The sequence below is a fragment of the Gossypium hirsutum genome, chromosome D11, assembly GCF_007990345.1.
Source record: "Gossypium hirsutum isolate 1008001.06 chromosome D11, Gossypium_hirsutum_v2.1, whole genome shotgun sequence".
Classification (NCBI taxonomy): Eukaryota; Viridiplantae; Streptophyta; class Magnoliopsida; order Malvales; family Malvaceae; genus Gossypium; species Gossypium hirsutum.
In genome coordinates, this window is record NC_053447.1 from 5,901,629 (window position 1) to 5,926,457 (window position 24,829).

A 24,829-nucleotide genomic window follows, 5' to 3' on the forward strand; every position below is an offset into this window, starting at 1 on the left:
CAACGCTGTGTTATTAAAAACACGGCATCTTCCAATTTCATCTGTCTTCTCGGCTACGTTCTACAGGTTGACTACCTTGATGCCAAAAATAGGTCAGCAACAAGTGAACCAGATGGAGGCGGGACACGTCTTTATCGAAGATGTTAGGGATGCAATGGTTGCAAACCGTCAGATGGCAAGGTTGATGACAGTAGAAGTATATTCACGACATAATGAAACGTTTCGAGTTATAGAGACCATCGGTCGTCGACCCGGTATATCACCTAGGTCCTACGGAGTTGATCTCCGAAACAGACGATGCGACTGCAGGAGGTTTCAAACACTTCATTATCCATGTGCACATGTCGTGGCAACTTGTGCTAAAGTTGGGCTCAATGTAGAACAATTTATCGATGAAGTGTACACCATTGAACTAACGTTGCGTGTATGGGAAAACGAGTTCCCCGTGCTTCCTAACCTATCTACTTGGGAGGTACCTCTGACGACCTTCGAGTTTGTCCCAGACAAAAGGTTGCGTAAGAACCCGAAAGGTCGTCCGCAATCATCCAGAATCCATAACGAAATGGACATTAGGGAGAAATCTGACGGGAAGCTGTATGGCGTATGCAGATTAACCGGTCATAATCGGAGTAAATGCCCGCTCCTAAACTACCATGTTGGACAATCGTCTCAATCGGGTAGAAATTTATATGTAGTCCATTACATAAATTGATGGTTTGAATCAAAAATTTGTCTACAAATTGTTGCAGTTGTGGAGCAATTTGAAATTGCAAAATAAAAAAAACCATAAAATTTTATTTACATAAAAGGCAAAAAGTCATTATATAAATACACAGTTGACTATTTAAATTGCAAACGCAAAAAAATTATCTCCATCTGATAAATAAAATGTCAACAAAATTCATTATATAAATATGAGGTTGTTTATATTACAAAACCCCCTAAAATTGATGGTTTGATGGTGTGGTTCTAGGGGTATATTTCCATTCCTCTGCTAAAAATTATGTCTGTGTTTAGGGGTATATATAAGGAAAAATAAGACCATTGACGCCTCTCAACATAGCACCATTAATGGCGCCTGTCAGATAGGCACCACCATTGGTGCTTCTGAGATAGGCGCCACTACTTTTTATTATACTGGGTCATTTACTGACCCAGGAAAAAAATTAATTATATTTTATTAAAAAAAATTAATATAAAATATACATTGGCGCCTATTAGATAGATGCCATTAGAAAAAAATTAATATTTTTTAATTCATTGGCGCCTCTGAGATAGACACTAATACAAAAAATGTATCATTTTCGTAAATAATATTTCTGACGACTTATTTCAGTACTAAAAATTTTTTTTAACCTATATTAGTAAAAAACCCTATTATTGTGAGTTCCTTTTTTTAAAATTTTTATACTAAAAGACGTGCCAATGCATTATATGTTTCTCAAAAAAAAAACCAATAAATATAGTTTTTATACACGCGCCAGAACACGCACGTGGGGTCGTTTGCCTGACCACAACGGAAAACCGTGCTAAACCTAAGATGTCGATATGGTAATCTATGAAGCTTTGGGGGCTGACAAGACAGTAGGCTGTGAAAATGGATCTGTCCTATGTCTTCAAAAATACCACTCGCTTTTAAGTAGTACGTGAGAACCACCACCTCAATATAACTCTTTTCATTTCTCATTCTTAACCTTCGGTTCTTTTTCCCCTAAAGCTGATAAAGGCGGGTTTTCTTCAAAAGTGTGAAGGGTGATTTAGTCAATTGAATTCCATCTTCATCCGTAGGATATCAAAAGCGAAATTTTTCTGAGGAAGTCCGAAGATTAGAAAAAAAGAAGAAAAAGATCAAATCTAAAAAAATGAAATGGGATTAATTAGAACATTTATTTTCCTTAGAAAAACAGAATATCAACCACAACAACAAACGAAGGTCGATCGATGAGTTTTCCCCCCCTCAATCCATTACTTTTCTTTAAGTTCTAAAATGTCTCCATTTCTCTTTCTGAGAAAGAAAAGAGTGTTTGTAAGTGTAGGATTTTACCTTCATTTTCTTTTTTTATTCTTCATTTAGGACCAAAGCTCTCTTTTCTTTCTTATGTTGTTTTGTTAATTTTGTAGGTTGCTTTTGGTGGACAATGCTGATTGGGTTTTTAAGATCAAACCCAGATCTTTATCTTTTGATCTAGCTGAATGCTTTTTTTTTCTTCTAATCTTTGAAAGCTAACGAAAATTAGTTTCAAGGAGACAACAGGTGAATATTCTTTGTTCCTTTACTTCTAAAGTAATTCAGCTAGAGAAATTAAAGCTTTTGGAGTTGAATTTATGGTTTGAATGGGGATAATGATTGGGTTTTCTTTTTCTATCTTTTACTGGTTTAGGTGTATGGGTTTTAGGGGATATAAGTCTAAAACTATGCATGCTTTGCCACTGAACTGGAGAAAAGAAGATGAACTTTGTTTAGATTTTCTATGTTAATTGGGGCCTTTTGTCATGGTTGATTGATGTACTCTAGCTTGGGCTGGTTTTCTGTTCTTTAGATTTTTTTTTTCAACAAATGAATTGGGTTGATGTTGCTGTTCAAAGAAACAAGGAATATCTCTGCTGGTGAAAATGGAGTTGCAATTTTATTGGTGAATGGATTCATCAATGGCTTTCAGTTCATGACTTGATGGTTTTCGGTATCCATGCTTTCCTTTCTGGGTATTTGATGGTGCATTTGCTTTAAAGGTTTTTCTTTTCACATCTGGTCGATTTGCGTGTGAGAAGAGATTCCTGTTTAAGATGATCAAACAAATACTTAATAGGCTCCCTCGGAAACCATCTAAGTCGAGTGATAATCGTGAGGGAGGAACCTCTACCTCATCATCAAATGCTTACACCAGTTCAAAAAACAGCGATTTAGCGAGTAATCATTATGCAAACTCAAGCGGTGCATCGTTTTCTGGCTTTCATTCTACAAATTCTGGGCTGAATCAAGGGAATAAGATTTCTCAAGTGGTGAATGCAAAGCTGAATGGGAACACTGTTGCTGCTTCTTTTGAGGCATTGCCTAATTTTAGAGATGTTCCAAATTCCGAGAAGCAGAACTTGTTTATCAGAAAATTGAACATATGTTGCATTGTGTTTGACTTCACTGACCCGACAAAAAACGTCAAAGAGAAGGATATCAAGCGGCAGACTTTGCTAGAGATCATGGATTATGTTTCATCTGCTAATGGGAAATTTTCGGAGATCGTTATGCAAGAAATTGTCAAGATGGTGTCTAGAAATTTGTTTAGAGCACTTACTTCTGCACCACGTGAGAACAAGGTTCTATTAGCGTTTGATTTGGAAGAGGAGGAGCCCTCAATGGATTCTGCATGGCCTCATCTACAAGTTGTTTATGAATTTCTTTTAAGGTTTGTGGCATCACCTGAGACGGATGCAAAATTGGCCAAGCGATATATCGATCATTCTTTTGTTCTAAGGTTGTTAGATCTTTTCGATTCAGAGGACCCCAGAGAAAGGGAGTACCTGAAAACTGTTCTGCATCGCATCTATGGGAAATTTATGGTCCATCGTCCGTTCATCAGGAAAGCAATCAACAACATCTTTTACCGATTCATTTTGAAACCGAAAAACACAATGGAATCGCAGAGCTATTAGAAATACTTGGAAGTATAATCAATGGGTTCGCTTTGCCACTGAAAGAAGAACATAAGCTCTTTCTTGTTCGTGCATTGATACCACTTCACAAACCAAAGTGCATACCCATGTACCATCAGCAGTTATCTTACTGCATTACTCAGTTTGTGGAGAAAGACTGCAAGCTTGCTGATTCTGTTATTCGAGGCTTGCTAAAGTATTGGCCAATTACAAATAGCTCAAAAGAAGTCATGTTCTTGGGTGAACTGGAGGAAGTTTTAGAAGCCACACAACTTGCTGAGTTTCAACGCTGCATGGTACCCTTATTCCACCAGATAGGCCGTTGCTTGAGTAGCTCGCATTTTCAGGTAGGAATTTCGTCAGTCCACTACTTACAACTTTTTTCTTTTTTTTGGTGAAAGTCCCTTGACAAAGCATAACTATGTAAGCATATCAAAAGTTAAAAAGGAGAGGCAGTCTTATTTGTTTACATGAAGTGACTTCATTAAAGTAATGGCAGCTTGTTGACATGGTTTTCTTTATTTCTTGTTATGTTCCTTTGATTATCCCTTCACCTGTTAGCACGATAAAATCTTCTTTTTTCTCATCTTTTGCTGGTGTACTTTACAATTGTAATTTACTGATTGTCTGAAAGAGTCCTTGAAGAAACTGATGCATTACGATAAGCTGTAATCTTTGACTGCTTATAACCGTGCAAGATGAAGTCTTCGTACCGTTGAAATAATGGTTTGTGTTTGAAAGTAATTAGCTCTCTTGTCAAACTTACCAAATAGTTGTTTATGATTAATAGGTGTTCTCTAGTAGAATAGTTCTGCATCACTTTACCTGCATGTAACTGTGGTTACAAGATTTGTATGTGTTTAGTAAGTTTAATTATAGCGTGTTAGCATCCACGTAAAAATCTGTAAATCTTTTTGCTGATATCCTTTATAATTTAGTTGGTTTGCTATGTGCTGACAAGAGGATGGATTTGAACTTAGGTTGGATTTATAGCAATCAAGGGAATATCTCCTTGTCTGGTTTTTTATATGAACGAAATGCTGTTGTCTGAAAATGTCAAGATGTTCTTCCTAAGTACTTAAAACTTTTCAATCATGGTTGTAGATATCTATGTTGCTTAGATTCGTGTGTGATTGTCGGATATGGGTATGTGTTTGACATGGGCATGTTCAATTTTTTCTCTAAGATTTCTATGCATTTGGAGGGTCATTGGAGGATCATATCCCCATGCGTACAACCAAGTATGTGTTGAACATGGACGTTAGATTGGGAACTAGTGTCGAGTCGGTTATGCTACTATCGAATATACACGCTTAAATTTATGTATAGAACTAGCATTTTTTAAGTTGTAAAGATGATGTGCTTATTTCTTGTAGTCTTTCTATTTCCTTACTAGCTTAAAAAACTTGACTACTTTCTTTGCAGGTGGCAGAGAGGGCTTTGTTCTTATGGAACAATGATCATATTGAAACCCTAATAAAACAGAATCGAAATGTTATACTTCCCATTATCTTCCCCTCCTTGGAAAAGAATGCTAGAAGCCACTGGAATCCAGCAGTGCAGAGCTTGACTCTAAACGTCCGCAAGATTTTCTCCGATACCGACCCTGAGCTCTTTGAGGAGTGCTTGCATAAGTTTGAGGAAGACCAAGCTCAAGAGAACGAGGTCAAATCGAAACGCGAAGCCACATGGAAACGATTAGAAGAGATTGCTGCAATGAAAGCTGCAAGTAATGAACCCGTGCTCGTCTCCCCGAAAGCAACTACTCGCAACCCGTCTTGCTAGGACAAGAGATTGCCGTTTTAGCTACCTGACATTTTCATGTCAAGAACGGTTCGGGGAACCGTAGGTAGGTGGACATGATGGTTTCAAGAACAAAAATGAAGATGAAGCCGAGTTTTCCATCATATCAAGTGTTCACTCACACCTTCTGAAAATCTGGTTTGCTGGATTTTTTGATGTGTCACTTGGATTCATCAACATGTGGGGGGTAAAATCTAAAACCCCTTCTGCTCATATATGCATAAAATGTGTATATATAATGGATTTGGAGACAGGAAACAAATGAATTTGGCTTGTAAAGTAGACTTTTTTTCCATTCATAATCTTTTTTAAGGATGGGTTCCACATGTTTTATATCATTTTACTTATTTATGTTTGTTTCCTCCTAGTTTTCTCTCTCTTCAAAAGCACTTTGATGATGGCTGCATATGTAAATATTTGAAGGGCTATTCAAATAATAGAAGGCTTCTTTTTTTTAAAAAAAAAATCATAATTTATACCAATCAAAACATGAAATAAAAATAACAAATTGTAAGGTTATAATAGCAACTTAATTTTTTTTAAAATGAAATTATATCAAATTGTTAATCCACTCTTATTTTTATTGGTCAGAAAAACTACAATTAAGATTAGTTTTCTTCTTATTTCCTATATTTTTTTTCTACTAATCATTTTATTATTTATGTATTGTATATAATATAAATTATAGCCTATAATGTTGTACCATTGATGATGCTGGTTTATGTGTTAATTTAAATTTTGAAGCACCATTTCTCTTCTTTAATGGGTTAAAATTTTAAAATAATGCTAATAGTCATACTTTATTATCCAATGAAAAGTTTATTTATTTATTTATTTTCATTGTTTTTTGAACTTGTCTTCAAATTGGATAGAAAAAAACTTTTAAATGTAAACAAAAAAAAAGTTATTGCATTTATTTGTGTTATTAATATATTCATTAATATTTTCAAAACTTTAAAGATCAATCATAAATTAAAAAATGGGCATGTCTTTACTTCTCTCTTAGTCATGTTTTCTATTAACATTTTCCAAGAAAATCTTATCAAATTACAAAATCCACCTTTCCAGTTGTTGTACTTTCAACTTCTAAGGTCAATTTTGTCATAAGAGTACAACTTATGAATTTAAATTTTCTCATGGTTTCACTAGAATAATCATACGGTATAGCAAACTAGCACTAAAAATAAAGTTAAATTTTAAAAAATAAAAGCAGCTTAAAAAAGTTGCTGCTTACTTGCATGTGATTTGCCATTGAAAAAAAAATTTAAAATTTCAAGCAACAATTAGCCATTTGAAACCCAATGCTTGAGCAATTCCCAAGTTTAGAAACCCTAATAACCTAATTCACATGTGAATTTTCAATCAATAACTAATCATTTCTAGTTTCAAACTTTCCCTCTCCTAAACCATGAATTTACCTCAGCCTTAAACCCAGTCTCCACAACTCAGAAGCTAAAGGAGAAAAGAAAAGAAAAAAAATTTCAAGTATTTGAGTCTTATTTTCCGGTTTCTGCAAATTCATCAAGAAGAAACCCTGAAAAAAAATTCAAGACCCGGATTTTTTTTCCCATCAAAGAGTGGATCCTTAAGGGAAATGCCAAGCATAGCTGTAAAATTATACAGTGTATTCTTCAAGTTCCTCTTGAAGCACCGTTTGCAGAATCGTATCCAAACCCATGTCGACGAATCATCAAACCAGTACGGTGTCACGACCCGACCCGAAGAATCCGTTTCCGCCGCTAACCCTTCTTTCACTGACGGTATCGCCACTAAAGACATCCACATCGACCCTTCCACGGCCCTTTCGGTTCGGATCTTCCTCCCTGAATCGTCCCTTTCCCCACCCGAGCCCAAATCCAAGCCCGGATCATCTCAACAGGATGAGTCCGACTCCCTTAATCACCGTAGGAATAGTTATCCTAATATCGGAGCCCCGACTAATGATTCTAGAAGGAGCAGTCTTGAAGGGTCGAAGTTAAGATCCGACGATAATGTCTACCGAGGTTATTCGCCATTACCTCAAAATTGTCGAAGATTGCCGATAATGTTACAGTTCCACGGCGGCGGTTGGGTGAGTGGGAGTAATGACTCGGTAGCTAACGATATATTTTGTCGGAGGATAGCGAAACTGTGCGATGTTATAATCGTGGCGGTCGGTTACAGGTTGGCGCCGGAGAATAAGTATCCGGCGGCTTTTGAGGATGGATTGAAGGTGTTGTATTGGTTAGCAAAGCAAGCGAATTTAGCTGAGTGTAGTAAGTCTATGGGGAGTGGGGCGCTTGGGGTTGGAGCAGAGTTTACCAAGACTCAAGTTCAGAGACATCTTGTGGATGCTTTTGGGGCTTCTATGGTTGAGCCATGGTTGGCTGCTCATGGAGATCCATCAAGGTTGGTTTTTTTTCATAAAAAGTTTTCATTTTGATTCTAATTGTTTTCATTAATGAGTTCATTTGGTTGAAAAAGTAGTGGTCAGTTAACCTCCAAGCATCCTTTAAAAACTTAGAAAAATCTGACGATATCTGTCTCGGGCACGAATGTGATGCGGTTGTGATCTTTGTTTTTAGTTGATGTATGCTGTGAATCTGTGATCTTTTATTGTCATTGTTGTTTTTTTTGTTAGATTTGTTGTGTTTATTCATCAATTTGGTTAAAAGGATAGGGATTAGATAGTGAAATCTGATCAGGGAAATTTGACTCTATAAGCTTAAATTCGTTCAATACCGATGTATGAAATGTAGGTAAATTTTCAATCTTTAATTGGTTTTATATTTGTTGCGATGATTCGGGTGTAGATTCAACATGCATTCATCGCTTTCTTTTATTCGGTTGAGATGGTTGGGACTAGGAAGTAGTACATCTTGATTAGGGAAATGTGATTTGTTGTAAGCCTGAATTTGTAAGATTTGGTTAAATAGATACAGGTAAAATGCATACTTGTAAATGAGGTTTCGCTTGTAAACCTTTTCGAAAGTAATTTAGCTTGATAACATAACTTGTGATTGTGCTCTCGAGTATCATTTAAATTTGGCAATAAGTCTTTGATATCTGAAGTGTGTCTCGAGCCTGATTGCTCTTTCCGGTTGGTTGTAGAGGCTTTTGAAGTTGTTGTTCCGTGTTCTATAACCGTGCAATATTCTCCTCTTCTATCTTTTATAAAAAGTTATTTTGCCTGATCTGTAATTGTGATATTGTTGAAACAGATGTGTTCTGCTTGGAGTGAGTTGTGGAGCTAACATTGCGGATTATGTGGCACGCAAAGCCGTCGAGGCTGGAAGGCTTCTGGATCCTGTCAAGGTTGTAGCACAGGTCTTAATGTACCCATTCTTCATAGGAAATGTTCCGACACGGTCCGAAATAAATTTGGCAAACTCCTACTTCTATGACAAGCCAATGTGCTTACTTGCATGGAAACTCTTTCTCCCCGAGGAAGAGTTCAGCCTCGACCACCCTGCTGCCAATCCACTCGTCCCAGACAGGGGCCCCCCTTTGAAGTTCATGCCCCCGACACTAACGGTTGTAGCGGAACATGACTGGATGAGAGACCGGGCTATTGCTTACTCAGAGGCTCTTCGCAAGGTAAATGTCGATGCACCTGTTCTCGAGTATAAAGATGCAGTTCATGAATTTGCAACCCTTGACATGCTTCTAAATACACCTCAGGCTCAGGCCTGTGCCGAGGACATTGCCATCTGGGTTAAGAAGTACATCTCATTGCGAGGTCATGAGTTCTCGTATTAGGTAGGAAGTTCTAAACATAGAAAAAAAAAGACTCGGGGCCAACCATCATTTCCGTTTTTGGTCAAAAAAAGAAAATGATGCGAGGATGCCATACAAAGGATGGAGATAATATAGTGCATTCTTTGTTTTTCACTAATTCATCATCTAGTAATGTTTATCCCATATCCTGTTTTGTTCTTTTTGTATGATAATAGATTAGTGAGCTGTGAATTAGAATGTACACTATTTTTCATCATAAAATTTTATTCAATGAACCACTCTGTTAAAATAGCAATGGCAACCACCTATGTTACCCGGATTTCGATTTGGGTTGAGTGTCGGACATAAGAAACACTTGTAAATATGGGGAAATTTGAAAGAGATGATCAAAAACATTTTTGAAACACGTATTAGTGATTGGTGTTTGGGAGACAATGGATGATTCTTTAAGAATAAGGACATCAAACTAGTCCTACAACATTGTCACTTTACCGATGCTGAAAATAAGTTTAAAAACTCCTCGCTGGCAGTACCTTGTATACATTCCAATGCTGAGTTGTTTTTGTTTTGCCCAATGTCTTTTCCATTGTTGACAAGAAAATAATTTTATTTCAGTCCCTTTGTTGGTTTTCCGCGAAATAAACTCCCAATTTTCATTTAAATACCATTTGCAAGCCAGTAGAAACCCCGGGCATCATTGCATCATTTCAAATTCAAAAGCTTTGCCTGCCTTGGAGAGGCTAAAGATGCATCCACGGACAGTGACGCATCCCATGTCATGATCCTACGGAAGAGCCATGTATCTCGAGGCGGTTTTGTTGACAAAATCTTGAAGCCCCCAGTGAGCTAAAACGGACAATACTATAAACATTGGTGTGAATCGTGATATTCTGGTTGATACGCCCCCTATAACGGAAGCATCTTTGAGGGAGAGTTAAAAACGTAGAGGACAAACTACAAGGATTCAAACCTCCTCCACAATCTGATGGAACAATCACCCCCTAAATCACCCCCCCTAAATCACCTACGTTTTTGCCATGTATGTTACCAAAAGCTGGTTGAAGCTACCAAGTTATTTTCATTAGAGGAAAGATTTGGCAATGGCAGACTTCTTATCCTATTCAAAGCATGTTGAAATAGCTGTATGAATATAAACTTGAACTAAATGACAGTTTAAAGTTGGAGACTTGGGACACTTTATTTTCTACTCAAGCTTTGATGGGGACATCTTAATAACATTATCCATCTACTTCAGCTACTGTTTTTGATACTGTGTTTCTACCATTTGAAAGCATCTGAGTTTCTCAAATTTTGATAATACTAGAAGATGCTGCTATCAACAACTAACAAAATGCTAAACTCAACCAATCCAATAAGTTTTTCATATATGATGGATGAAATCTTAGAAGATGAAAGAAAGAACTAACTACAAAGTTTGATCATTGTGAGTTACGGGCCAGTCTCACCTATGAATGTTAATGGCTCGAGAAGTCATTGCTCTCAAATTTGCTCTAGCTAAAGAAAGAGGGGTTGGGATTCTTGTTTGCTGACGAATCCGCCGAAAAGACTCCATGGATTGTTCTCTTTGCAACCTTAAAGCTAATGCAACATCCTCACTTTGGCTTGGTGTCCCTCTTCTTGTCCTCGTGCTTACTAACCGCGAAAGATCCTCACTCTGCTGCCTAAAAGCCAAAGCTGCATCTCTGGTAGAGATGACCATTGGAGGTCTAACACTTCGTGCCCTTCTGTTACTTCGCCTTCCACTCTCCGGACTTCCAGGCTCAACTTCCTGACTATTTAAGGCTCCGGCAGCAGACTTCCTTGCTTCAGAAACCTCGTTGGGAAACAAAAGCTGTATTGTATTCCAAAGAACTGTGTTCACAGTGCAAGATCTTCCATTGCTGCATATGCAAAGAGGAATTATATAAGCGCCAAAGTTCATTAAAATGATGTTGATTTATAGCTGGAAATCGGGGCCTTGGACGGATTTTACCTTATTATCTGCCTGCATTTTGGGCATCTTTTCCCACATTTATCTGCAGCGGATCTCAAACATTTCTTACAGAAACTATAATTAAAGAGAAAAGGGTTTCACTAAAGAGACAAAAGTCAATCAAAAAACCATTCCAGATATCGAATTTTGGTTATCTGGATTAGATTATGAAATTGGGTCTTATTTTTACCTGTGTCCACAAGGAGTGGTACTTGGTTCATAGCAGATATCCAAACAAATCTACCAAGAAAATATCAATAAGATAAAGAAAAATCAATCCATCATCTTTAATCAATCAAAGCTGAACAAGTCGAACAATATAGAAAAGTATCTAAAGATTCTTACAGCACAAGAAAGCTCTTCTCTAAGTTTATCCATACACTGAAGAGCTGGACTTGGACTGGAGCAAGAAACATCAGGGGTCTGTTCTAATGGTTCATTTACTTCTGTGTTCCTCTCAGCTTTCACATCAATTCTTTGTTCCACTGACTCCTCCTTACACTCTAAACAACATACATAATTCAATAAAAACCCAGTTTTCTTTTACGTTCTCAACAAAGATTCTAAGAAGCAAAAGATCAAATTAAACACCTTGTTGTGAATTTTCTTCTTCATCAAGCTTTAATGGAGCAACAGGAATTGAAATGGGACTCCTTCTCTGAACCCTACGTTTCCTTGGTGGGGGGGGGAGGAATTGATATCACTAATAAATAAAATAAAAAAAGCAAACAAAGGGACTGATTTATAATATTTTGGGATTATCTATTTATCAAATTACCTTCTTGAATTGGTGGATGGTGGGGTTTTAAATACAAAATCAGAGCGTTTCTTGTGTTTAGGTTGTCGACCTGGAGTGTCTTCGACGACGAGAGAAGCGACGATTAGGACTTCCTCGTCCCACCCAGCCATGGCAGCCGCGGATTTGAATCTGGGACTAAACAATAAAGCATCAACATTTTGGATATTTTCATTAGGGTTTTCCTGCTTCGAATCTTGAGATCTTTGTTTTGGTTCTTCTATCGCCATTTTCTTGGATTTTTTTCTGGGTTTAATCAGAAAGAAACTGAAACGGTTTCCTTCCATGGAAGCTTTATAAGGGGGGAGATTATGGTCAAAAAATTTTGAATTTCGTTTTGAGCTGTTGGCTTTTGTAACGGCTATAATTGCGAGCATTAATTAACGGATTTTGTCAAAGGGTCTTGGGCCAATAGTGGCCCATAAAAGAAAAGTCCACTGAGCACAAAGTTATTTGACATAAATACCAAAATTATACATAAATTTTGATTTAATATACAACTCAATACATAGATTTTGAGTTGGTGTAATTTTATACATAAAACTTTGATTTTTGTGTAGATATATACATGAAATTTTAATTTTGATTCAATTTCATGCATTTAAAGAAATAAAGACATCAATTTATTTTTATATTCGATAAGTATAATTATTTTGATATATAATATGTAATGATGATATATCGATAGCGATGTTAATTGTACGTGAAAATTGAACCAAACAACATTTCATATATAAAAAGACATAAAATTAAAGTTCATGATAAACATTGCATGTCGGACCAAAATTTATATATAGTTTTGAAGTTTATCCCTTAATACATATAGATACTTTTAATTGTACAATAAAACAAGAACAGTTAATTATATTTGATATATTAATTATGGAGATTTTCTTTAAACAAATAATAAACAAATTAAATCATAATCAGGGGCGAAACTATAAATCTTTTTTAAAGGGGTCGAAATTAAATTGTAATTTTTACAATAGAAAAAAATACAATTTCACCATTTTAATAGTTTATATCATTATAATTTTTAAAGGATTAAATTAAATTTTTATATTTTAACAGGGCCAAAATACAATTTTACATTTATTAATTTTAAATTTTAAAAATTTTAAATGAGCCATATGAAAAAAAATTCATTTTAGAGAGACTAGGACCCTTGGCAGCCCCTAAATTCACCACTGTAAATAATAATATAATTAAAACCTGTAAATTTAAATTCTTTTTTCTCCAATTAAATGAAATATACAACAAATTTTTAACATTGTTTGTAAAATTAAAAATTCAACCATAAATAATGATCCAATAACACATAAATGTTAAAATAATAATAATTTTTTCATCCATCATTATCATGTCAAACAATGCTATTTCAGTATTTGTATTATATTCTATAGCTTGTAGTTTCTCAAACCCCAACAAAGCCAGCACTGGCCTCAAAAATATAAACTTGTTCGTAATGGATAATCGTGCAATTATAAGGAATATTTATTCCTCCATGCATAAACAAATCACATATATATTGTGATTCATGCATGTAGAAAGGGATATATATATACACTAAAATTGTCACTATGTGAATAAAAAACTATATTATAAAAATAAATTTATAAAAAAATTATTCAACAATTAAATCATAAATGGAATATTAAAGTTTCATCATCAATTTTTGTTCTTAGACATTTGGTTTAAGAAAAACTCCTTCATAATAATATCGAATTTATTTTTTTTATATATGTTTTTCGGGTGCAAAAGTAAATGTTGAATGAAAATATATATACACATATGTTAGAGTTGTTTAACCTTTAAAAATTGTGCATAACCGTAAATCTTTTATATTGTTACTTTTTAACATTAGTGAATTTCTTCTCCTCTTTTTGTGATTTTTATCGATAGGGGGTTTTCACATAAAATCTGTGTTCTTATTTTTCTTTCTTATTGCTTTGCCTTGAAGGGCTGATATTCAGGGGCGAAGCCAGAACAAATTTTTAGGGGGCGAATGAAATTTTAATTTTTCATAGTCTATATCTTTATAATTTTTAAAAGATTAAATCAAATTTTTATAATTTTAGGGGGGCAAAGTACAATTTTACCTTTACTATTTAAAAAAATTTCAAGAGCCTAAATAGAAATTTTCCCTTTTAAGAGGGCTAGGGCCCCTGTCAACCCCTGTATCTGCCTCTACTGATATTATCGTACAACTATACCATTGTAAAAACTATTAAAAATAGATTTTCTAGAGCATTTATAGCTTTGTTTACATTAATAAAAAAAAGAGCATTAACAATTTTAAGTCAATGCTTATGGATGTTTAATTTTGAATTAAACTTTGTAATTGATTAAAAAAATTATAAAATTATTAGAATGTAAAATTGCTTATTATATAATTTTATTTGGTTCATTCGATTGAAATGTCAAATTTTGATGATCGATTAACATGATCTAAAAATGCATTTTATTAAATTATCCTCATAGAATTTTTTTTTAATTGTGTACTATACAAAAGTTGAAGCATATAATATTTATTTTATGTATTTCTCTAATAAATTAATTTTATATCACCTTTTTCAAATAAATAAGTTGAAATTGAAAAAAGAAAGAAAAGCCATTAGGACTTCTCTTTTAATCAAAATGATAAAGGAAAGAAGAATTTTTTTATTATTAAAACATGTTATTTGACATGATTTCCAGGCAAATTTGATCGAATGATAAAAATAATAATGTTGTTAATAAAATTTATTTTTTCTCGACTTATAATAATAAATATATATAGTTAAAATATAATTTGAAGAACACATCAAAAAATTGGAGAATTTAATTCATTAGTTATTATTAATATTCGATTTTAGTTTAAGTAAATAATTTAAAATCATTAAAAATAGTGTAAAATTATATAAAAGAAAAAGTCATAATACCTAAAGAAAAAGAAGATATTGAGATTACTCACATACATTCTGAAACAATGTCCCCGATCCCCTTAAATGGAAATATTTTATTTAATTCTCTTTATAATTTATAAAAAAATAAATTAATAATGATGAAATTGTACTTTAGTCTCTCAAAAATGATAAAAATTTGATGTAATCCTTTAAAAATTATAAAGATATAGACTATTAAAATGATAAAATTATATTTTTATTATCATAAAAATATACAATTTAATTTCAGCTCTCTCAAAAAAAATTTCTAACGTCACCCCTGTTCTGAAATCTTTAATATTATTGAAAATGAGACGTTGTGGGTTTAAGTTAATGTTTGAAATTTAAATTAATTTAAAAAATATTACCTTTCTTAAACTAAACTTAACCCTAGAAGGCCCATTGAATTAATGCTTTGCTAAAAACATATAAACATGAGAAACATTGATTAATTAATTTTATTTTTTAAGTTTATAAGCATGAATAGGTAGAACAGTTTCACCAGGTAAATCCATGGCAGGAATCTCAGCCCAAGGCAGTTAAATATCAAGTGATAGGACAAGTACATATACTGGATTGGAATGAAAAATATAATATTACCAAATACAAATATCTAAATACGAGGAAAATTTTTTGATTCTCCTCCACAGAGGAAAAAAGTGACTTCAACGACAAAACTGGCCAGCATTAGTGGCCAAAGAATCGCATCAAATGATTTAAATTTTCTTTTATGTAAACTCCAAAATCAATAGGAAGATAGACGTTAGTTGCAGGAATAAATTTTCTTACTTCATTTTTACGTAAAAACCAAAACCAAATTGGACCATTTCCACTGTCTCATGCAAACCCTTCATGTCTTAAATTTTGCCTTTCAAATTCAATCATGAATTACAACACCACCTTCCCTTTTTACGATTTTGCTTGTTTGAGTTTTCAAAATGGGAAGACAACCTTGTTGTGATAAAGTTGGATTAAAGCGAGGTCCATGGACAATCGAAGAAGATCATAAGCTCACCAATTTCGTACTCAACAATGGTATTATCTGTTGGCGAAAGGTTCCCAAGCTTGCAGGTAAATTTGTTACATTATGATCATAACCATATGCTTTAAAGTTAATGGCCGTATGGTGATGTCGTAGGGCTGTTAAGATGTGGAAAAAGTTGCAGATTAAGATGGATAAACTATCTAAGACCTGGCCTTAAGAGAGGGTCTTTTACAGATTCTGAAGAACATCAGATTATTCAACTTCATTCACGTCTCGGAAATAGGTAAATATCTTTGAACTCGAGTGTGATTGTTTTCTAATTTTCATGTATTTAGAAGGAACATATCCAATACCGATGTTTCAATACACATTGAACCAGTTAATTATTTGTTTCTTGTAACACAAGAAAGAATATTTTCCAGGTGGTCCAAGATTGCTTCACATTTCCCTGGCCGTACAGACAATGAAATCAAGAATCATTGGAATACTCGAATCAAGAAGAAGCTAAAGCAGCTCGGTTTAGACTCACAAAAACCTTTTGAGATTGAGAAATCCCAGAAAAATTATGGTAATAAAAACAACATGAATTCAGACTCTAGTTCATCAAATAACCAAGAAGCAATTAGCTTAGAATCAAGGCCTGAGGATGATCATGGCATGAAAATTTGTCCAAAAAAAGCTGAAAAACCAGAAGAAATGAAAGCAACTGTGGATGAAACAAATGATCCATTGAACAACTACCGGATGTTATGTGGAAGCTCTGATTTAGATTGGTTGAAGGAATCCAACAATGTTTCAATGGGTGAAACAGCATGTGTTGAAGAAGAATATTGGGTTGATGGTGTGGATTCATTTCTTTCATGGGATAGCTTTGTTCAAGTGGAAGATAAATTCTTTCCTTCTTGGGAAATAGGCAATTGAACATAGTTTCTTTCTTAAAATCTTTTTAGTTTAGCTATAAAGGAAGTTCAGGGAAAAAAAAAAGAAAGTGTTTCAGATTTTGATGATGTCTGCAACATTTTTTTTAATATTATATTTGATATTTATGTTTCGCACATATTTAACAATTTTTTAACCACTCTTAAAGTACATAAAGATTTTAAATAAAATTAAATATATGTATTTGGATTACATAATTCAATACAAGTCGTCAAATTTCAATTAGACTTGATCATGGGTTAGTTCACCTGTACAGGTTCAAAGGCTTGCTCAAAAAGTGAGAGCATTTAAATAAAAACATGAGTCGAAAAATGAGCTTAAACAAAAAATAAGATTTACTTTTTAAAAGAATTGGGCCTTGGATAAGAATTTTTTTGACTTAGGCTTGGCCCGACTTTGCTTGAAACGCAAACTTCTTTTCTACTACTGTTTGGTGTTGCTTTGTTGTTGTTTTGCTACTATTTTGCTATTATATATTACGATTATTTTGTTGCTATTATCTAGATATTGTATAACTCTTATTTTATTATTAATTTTATTACTATTTTTGAGTCATTTGTTTGCTAAGTTACAATTATATTAGTGTTATTAAGTATAAATATTTTTAAATATATTTTTAATTTATTAGTAATATTTATTTTAATATTTTTAGTGTATTTGATGTATTATATTTATTAAAAAATAATATAAAGAATTTTAATACTGATAGGCTGGATCAAGCTTAAATTTAGTGTTTTTTATCTGAGTCACACTTAGGCATAATTTTAAACTCATTTTTTAAGTCGAATCAAGATTTAAACTTAGAAAACGAAACTAAAATTTAACATTGACCTAACTCAAACTCGATCCAACCCATAATCTATTTTTTTTCCCTTTTAAATTGTGAATGTGTTTGTACTGTCACATGTCATTCTGAAAAATGTCCAGGTTTATTTCATTTTACTTGTCTTTACAAAAGATACCATGAAAATGTCCCTGGGTGTCTGCAAAGATTTTGTCACCTTTTAAGGTTTTTTTTTTTAATTTCACTTTTTTATTATAAAAAGTGGCAGAGTATAATAAATGACCTCTAAAATGATAAATTTTTAATTTAGGCTATTTATAATTTATAAAATTTAAATTAGTAGTAATGATAAATTTACACTTTGGCTTCATAAATGATAAAATTTTGATTTAATTTTTAAAAAATGATAAAAATATAAATTATTAAAATGATGAAATTGTATGTTTACTATCGTAAAAATATAAAATTTAATTCCGTCCTCCTCAAAAACTTTTTTTGACTCTGCCACTTAATATAAAGGCTTGTTTAAAAATTTTAAGATAATTATTTATTTTCTCATCATTTTGCTATCATTTTTATTACTTTGGTATTCATTTTTTAAATTTAATTAAATTATTTTCTAATGAAAAGCTTACATGACTATTTAAACAATGAAATATACTATTTGAGCTTATTGGACTCAATTTCGAGTTATATAAAATTTTGGGGTGATCTGATCATGAACACCTTTGAAATTAATGTTTAATTGTATTTCTCCCTCAACCAATGATATATCATTCGAATTAAGATTAACCAAAATTTATTTTAAAATTTTATTTAAAGAAATACCCAAATTTATTTTATTGAGCTTGATGCAAATTAAGTTTATTCTTTTTCCAAATTAAAATCAAATAATTATAATTGTTACACAGTTTTACCCTTCCAAAGCTTTTTTTCTCAAGAAAACTGAAAAAGAAAAAAAATAGAAAAAATCAAGAGCACTGATTTTGCTAAATCAACAATGTTGAGATGCTGTTTCAAATTCCACTGTTCACCTTCATATTTGTTATTTGATTTTTATTAACGATTTCTATTTTCATAATCTTGATGATTTCAAACAAAATTCTCGTATATAAAAAAAAATTGGATTTGGATGGAAAGTTGTCGAGTGTTTGCTTTTCTTTGTCCTCTCATTAATATTTTTTTCACAGTCCTTTTGATGTTACATATTATGTTTAAATATACTTCATGCATGTTAATACGTATCATCTCCTAGGATCAGCACATGTCCTCTTAGCATGGGTTCGCTTGCATGTTTCACAGAAAATGTTTTCTACATTTTATTGTGTTTGTTTCAAATAAAACAGTTTGGTCAATGAAAAATAACTTACAGATCAACAAAAAATAAGCCACTTTTCTTGTAAGATGACTTATCATTTTAAAAAGCGTAAGTCATTTTTCGAAAAAGAACCTCTCTCTAGTTAATTTTATTTTTATATAAAAATTAACTTAAATTAAGCTTAATATTATTATATTTTTAATAATTTTTATTTTTATTTTTAAAATATTTAAAATATTAATATAAAATATTATAATTTTCAATATTATTAAACATACATATTTAATTATTTATATTTAATCATATAATAAATTATTAATACAATTAATATAATGTATCATTTTAATAAATTATTTAATATTTTAATTTTATTTTAATAATAAAATTTTAAATAATATTCTTCACATATTATTGAAAACATTCAATTTAATATTTTAATAATAAATATTCTCTACAATTATAAATATATTAATAATAAATATTTTGTAGTATAAAGGTTAAAATATTCCATAAGTCTATGTACACTTCACAAATTTGAAACTTAATCCCTGTATTTTTATTTTCAATAATTTAGTCCTTCTACTTTTCATATTTGAAAATCAAGTCCAATTGTTAACATTGTTAAATTTTTTTGTCAATTTGGTTTATATCACATTTTTAAATAAAAATACTCACTTGGTAGTCATGTAACTAAAAAATGATATTGTAATAAACTTGAATTTAACAAAATACTTTTAATATATGAAAAACAATGTAAAATATAAATTTATTTTATGAAAACAACTTTTATGAAATATTTTCAAGAAATCTACAAACAATAGAAAATATTTTACACAAATTCATCTAAATACCAGAAAATATTAATTTTTTTAGAAAATAAGGTTATTTTCTATAAATTATCTTTCGGAAGCCATTTTCAATGAAATAAACGGACGCTTAGACAATTAATTTAAATTTAACGTCTTTAACATATTTTTATATTATTACCCTTTTAAAATATATAGACATACATAAAAATACAATGGTAATTTTGTATAAGCAACACATGAAACGGAATGAACAATTATCATTCCTTACATCCACCCATTCAGAAATCGATTTGGTATCATTAATCTTGGTTTAATTGAACTCTAAATTGATAATTATTTGATTTTATATTTTAAATATACCAAATTTAAATATTTTATTTTAAGTTTTATATTATTAAAATAACTTAACAAGGATTCAAATTTTCGACTTTTTATTTTAAATTAAACAGGATATAGGAGTATTATATATATTGTTTTTTTTGAATTTGAGTATTAAAATTAAATTAAACTTTTATTTTTATTAAATATTTATTTAATTATAATGTAATGTGTAAAAATATATTTTCTAACTACTTCAAAGGTAGAAAATTCATTAAAAAAAAGGAAAAAATCAGTCAATTTTCACAAATATCTTTTTTTTTCCCCAATAAATCATAAGGCTTCTCAAATTTTATGTTTTTTTTTTTTATTAAATTGATCTCTGATCAAACAAAGGTAAAGAAAAAATAGGAGGAAAATGGGAGATCAATCAACCAGAGGAGAAGAATTCGAGAAAAACGCAGAGAAAAAGCTAAACAGCTGGAGCTTTTTTGGCTCGAAATATGAAGATGCCGCCGATCTCTTTGATAAAGCTGCCAATTTCTTCAAGCTCGCCAAATCCTGTATTTCTTTCCTTTTTCCTTAATCTTTTATTTTTTGAAGAGTATATATTTTCTGTTTGTTTCTCGAGAAAATCTGGATTAAAATATATGAATGAAAATTCGAGATCAACTTATTAATTTTGCTGATACAGAAATCGTAATCTAAAATTCATGATTATATGTTTGTTTGTTGGGCAAATGTTGGAAGGAAAAAAAGTGGTGGAAACATTAACGTTGCTAAGATGCGATCATAATTAGAAAATTATTTTTTATCGCGATCAAAGACTTTTATTATTCTTCTTGTTCCTAACTTATAATGGTTATTTTCTCTTTCAATTTATTGATTATTGTTGCTGGTTAACCCCACTTGCGTCAAAGAATTATTATTGTTGTTTCGATTCTGTCAGAGAATGTGAAATTTAATGTTTCTTTAAAATCAGCTTATTGATTAATTAATTTATAATTTGATAGATATTTGATATATGATTAAATTGATTTTTTTTTCAATAAAGCTTTTAATTTTACTCTATATTTTTTTTCTCAAGGGGACAGAGCTGGATCAATTTATGTAAAGTTAGCAAATTGTCATTTGAAAGTAAGCAGTTGGGCAAAATAGCATTCAATTCATAGTGATTAAACTGTCTTGTACGATTGAACTTGACCCTTCTATTTGTTTCCTTTTTTTCTATTTGTAGTTAGAAAGCACCCATGAAGCCGCTCAAGCTTTTGTTAGTGCTGCTCATTGCTATAAGAAAACATCGACAAAGGGTAAGTGAATTGTGCATAGATAGTTTCACTGTGAAAATTGTTACCCGTTTCTAAATTGTGATTCCTATACAGAGGCGATATCGTGCTTGCAGCAAGCAGTGAACATGTTTTGTGATATTGGAAGGCTCAGTATGGCTGCAAGGTATTATAAGGTATTGTTTCTTCATTCATATGCAAGAGTAATCTTATAGCGAGCACTTTTCATTTTCTTTTGTTTTGTTTTGATTGAATTTTTATATATGTTAGCGTGAGTGTTAGATGTAGAAATATGTTTTTTCATGTATTTAGAAGGTCATGTCCAATATCCATGTCCGTAGACTTGTCTCATACGGATGTTGAACACAGATGCTTCAAGAACAACAAAGAATCGAGTGACATATTTTTGTTGTTTCCAGTCTTCATTCACATTGTTGCCAGTGGTGTTAAGCCTTCTAGGCATTCATGTTTTTCTGTACTACCGTTAGTGATTTTCCACAATATCCACAACTTTGTATCATGATGTTACTTGTGGTTATTCATAGACGCATTGGTGCCTCTTTCGTGTGCAGGAAATTGCTGAATTATACGAGTCTGAACAAAACATTGAGCAGGCCATTGATCATTACGAAAAGGCTGCAGATTTCTTCCAAAGTGAAGAAGTATCTACTTCTGCCAATCAGTGCAAGCAGAAAGTTGCACAATTTGCTGCTCAGATAGAACAGTAAGCATACTCAATTCTCATATATGTTGTTCGGGAAACTATTTTGTGCTATCTACTACTAAATATGATTTCTAATAATTGTTGGTGTATTACTTTACTTGCTAACACGGTTGCATAAATACAGCGCCCCTTGTAAAATTCGAGATATATTTTATAGCTCTGTTCTGATATTTCTCCAGATACCAGAAAGCCATTGAGATCTACGAAGAGATTGCACGACAGTCACTTACCAATAACTTGCTGAAGTATGGAGTTAAAGGGCATCTTCTTAATGCTGGCCTTTGTCAACTCTGCAAAGGCGATGTCGTTGCTATCACCAATGCATTAGAGCGATATCAGGTTTACCTTTTTCCATTGTGAAACGTTTACATTGGGTTATATTGAACTTGTATCTGCATTTGCTTTCTTCAGGATCTGGATCCAACTTTTTCTGGAACACGAGAGTATAGGTTATTAGCTGTAAGTTATCATAAGGAAACCGTTTATTTATTTTGTTCTAATTTATTTTTCTATTACTAAAGGAATTTATCAGATTCCTTTTGGTTCTTTTGATCCTTCATGTGCATTGGCTGATGGTTTATCCGGTTACTGCCATACATCCAAACCAAAGAACTTGTCAACTATACAATTCATTTACTTTAAATGGTAGTAATTTTAAGAATCCGGTATCGTAACGAGCTTATGCTTTCTGTGACAGGACATTGCTTCTGCTCTGGACGAGGAAGATGTCACGAAGTTTACAGATGTTGTCAAGGAATTTGACAGCATGACCCCATTGGTATGTCGATCTCAATTAGAACTGCTTCTTGGATGAAATTACAATCACAATGTGTTTTCTCTATACACAATATGCATTGCAGGATTCATGGAAGACAACCCTTTTACTTCGAGTGAAGGAAAAACTGAAAGCTAAAGAGCTGGAGGAAGATGATCTTACCTAAAATAGCTTCATGTCATAAACGCCATTGTTATTGTTTTCCGGTATTTTAACAGTGATTGCTTCATATTAAGAGTCGGGGTCCGGTTATACTGTTATACTTGCTTACAAGTATTGGTTTAGGAGATTTTACTTTAGAACTGCGCTGGTTATTGGGTACAAATGAGTTTGTAATTGGAATACTCATGTTTTTAAATGAAGTTAAAATAATTGAATACAAGTCTTAAGCGCGATTCGTTAGAGATGTGAAAAGAGCTGGGGTGATCCATGGGTTTCTGAAATGCTTCCTGATTGCCCATGTTTCAACTCTTAACTTGGACCATACATCCGAATTCCGCGTCTGATGCATTTTCAGACATAAGGATATGACTTTGAAATTATTTTTTAAATATGTAAAAAAAAATTATAAAATTTAATCGTATTTGTTTAAAAAATATATCTATATTTTACATTTGCACTTGAATTTGAGTATATAAATTGTCACAGCCTTGTAACAATATGAAAGGCTATCAAAAATTATTCATAAGTAAATATATTTAATTTCTTTAAAAATATTTTTCTTATATTTTGAATAAATATTTTCTAAAATCTACCCATAGGTATAATGATTATTCCATCTGTTTCGGTGAATCGAAGTTGTTGTCACCGAAAATATTTGAATTTTACAAATTAGTTTCGATAATGGTCAGTTAATGGCAGCACTTAGTTAAACTGGATGATTGCTTTGTTTCCAAAAGTTCATGCAGTGAATTAATTAATTCTTTTACGGCTGACATGAAGGTTGCTGTGGTGTAGTGGTTATCACGTTAGTCTTACACACTAAAGGCCCCCAGTTCGATCCTGGGCAGCAACATGATTATTAAAATAGTTACTTTTGTACAACTTGGCTCAAAAGCATTCAATTGAAACCAATGACTTAATTTTCCTTTTGATTCCTTAACCTTAAATTAAATTGTGCTTTGGATATTTCTTAGGTTGTATTAGCAGAATGCTTAAAAGGATTTGGTCCCTGGTGAGTTGTAATATTTTCATCTTCATATATTATTGTTTGTTAGTAGTGCAATTTTGGAGCCTTATATGGGTGCTATTTCAATATATCTTTGTTCTACAACAATAAGAGCTTATCATGAAATTAGAGCTTGAAATTTCTTGTACATTCTTTTGAGACATATATATATCTGTGTTTTCTTTTCATCAGGATGGTTGCACATGCCATAGAGTTGTTGATTGCTGGAAGTGACCATGTAGAAATGCTTTTACATGAAGAGCGTCAAAATTTGGGGGGAAAATAGAGAGAGAAGCAGAGGAGAATGAAAAAAAAAAGAAAAAAAAAGTTAAAAGAACATAAAAGAAAAAAAATTGCTCAAAATAAAAAAAAATACGGGGACCAATTGTATAAATTAACCTAAAATTTTTATTTGAAATGATGATTTAACGTGCAACATCAGCTTACTGTTACACTATTAATGGCAATTAACGGCTCAGTAACTAAAATTAACCTGAGGTAAATAAAAATGACTATTTTGATAGTTTACTCTTATTAGTATTGGTTACAACATATTTGTCATGAAATTTTTAGCTAATTATTATTAGTATTGGTTACAACATATTTGTCTTGAAAGTTTTTAGCTAATTATTAAGTATTTGTTACTTAACTCAGAAAGTTATAAAAAAAGTCATTTTATTATTCAAAAGGTTTCATTTAAGTCGTCAGACTTTTAAAATTGTTATTGTATAGCTTTCTTTGATTGCATCATTTTCACCAATCAAAAACTCTACGCTTTTTCTTCTACAATTTGATTTTTTTTTTCATAAAATAACTTTGAAAGTCACAAATTTGTAAATCAA

General features: G+C 32.1%; 4 protein-coding genes, 1 non-coding gene and 1 pseudogene across 6 annotated transcripts; 5 read left to right on the forward strand and 1 right to left on the reverse strand.

Moving 5' to 3' along the window:
• The first annotated feature begins 1,703 nt into the window (after window positions 1-1,703).
• On the forward strand, window positions 1,704-5,784 carry LOC107911761 (serine/threonine protein phosphatase 2A 57 kDa regulatory subunit B' theta isoform-like; annotated as a pseudogene).
• Window positions 5,785-6,630: 846 nt separating this feature from the next.
• Window positions 6,631-9,487, forward strand: LOC107911764 (probable carboxylesterase 11). Of its 2 annotated transcripts, XM_016839684.2 has the most exons (3): window positions 6,637-7,839; window positions 8,652-9,027; window positions 9,112-9,487. In XM_016839684.2, the coding sequence occupies exons 1-3, from the start codon at window positions 7,046-7,048 to the stop codon at window positions 9,187-9,189; spliced, it is 1,248 nt and encodes a 415-aa protein (XP_016695173.2). In that variant the 5' UTR covers window positions 6,637-7,045; the 3' UTR covers window positions 9,190-9,487. The 2 variants fall into 2 exon arrangements, with proteins under 2 accessions (XP_016695172.2, XP_016695173.2); XM_016839683.2 differs by having other exon boundaries at window positions 6,631-7,839; window positions 8,652-9,487.
• A 1,036-nt stretch (window positions 9,488-10,523) lies between these two features.
• On the reverse strand, window positions 10,524-12,269 carry LOC107911765 (E3 ubiquitin-protein ligase TRIM7). Its single transcript, XM_016839685.2, has 6 exons — window positions 11,940-12,269; window positions 11,753-11,835; window positions 11,507-11,664; window positions 11,352-11,401; window positions 11,162-11,236; window positions 10,524-11,069 (listed from the first exon to the last, which is right to left on the reverse strand). Exons 1-6 carry the CDS (start codon window positions 12,242-12,244, stop codon window positions 10,631-10,633), a joined length of 1,110 nt encoding a protein of 369 aa, XP_016695174.1. The 5' UTR covers window positions 12,245-12,269; the 3' UTR covers window positions 10,524-10,630.
• A 3,450-nt stretch (window positions 12,270-15,719) lies between these two features.
• On the forward strand, window positions 15,720-16,833 carry LOC107910859 (myb-related protein 315). The gene is made up of 3 exons (XM_016838785.2): window positions 15,720-15,952; window positions 16,020-16,149; window positions 16,289-16,833. The coding sequence occupies exons 1-3, from the start codon at window positions 15,820-15,822 to the stop codon at window positions 16,785-16,787; spliced, it is 762 nt and encodes a 253-aa protein (XP_016694274.1). The 5' UTR covers window positions 15,720-15,819; the 3' UTR covers window positions 16,788-16,833.
• A 3,512-nt stretch (window positions 16,834-20,345) lies between these two features.
• Window positions 20,346-23,201, forward strand: LOC107911766 (alpha-soluble NSF attachment protein 2). The gene is made up of 9 exons (XM_016839687.2): window positions 20,346-20,597; window positions 21,122-21,171; window positions 21,272-21,344; window positions 21,417-21,496; window positions 21,893-22,044; window positions 22,224-22,383; window positions 22,456-22,503; window positions 22,742-22,822; window positions 22,905-23,201. Exons 1-9 carry the CDS (start codon window positions 20,453-20,455, stop codon window positions 22,983-22,985), a joined length of 870 nt encoding a protein of 289 aa, XP_016695176.1. The 5' UTR covers window positions 20,346-20,452; the 3' UTR covers window positions 22,986-23,201.
• Window positions 23,202-23,761: 560 nt separating this feature from the next.
• On the forward strand, window positions 23,762-23,834 carry TRNAV-UAC (transfer RNA valine (anticodon UAC)). Its single transcript has one exon. It is a non-coding gene; the product is annotated as a tRNA-Val (tRNA).
• Window positions 23,835-24,829: the final 995 nt, after the last annotated feature.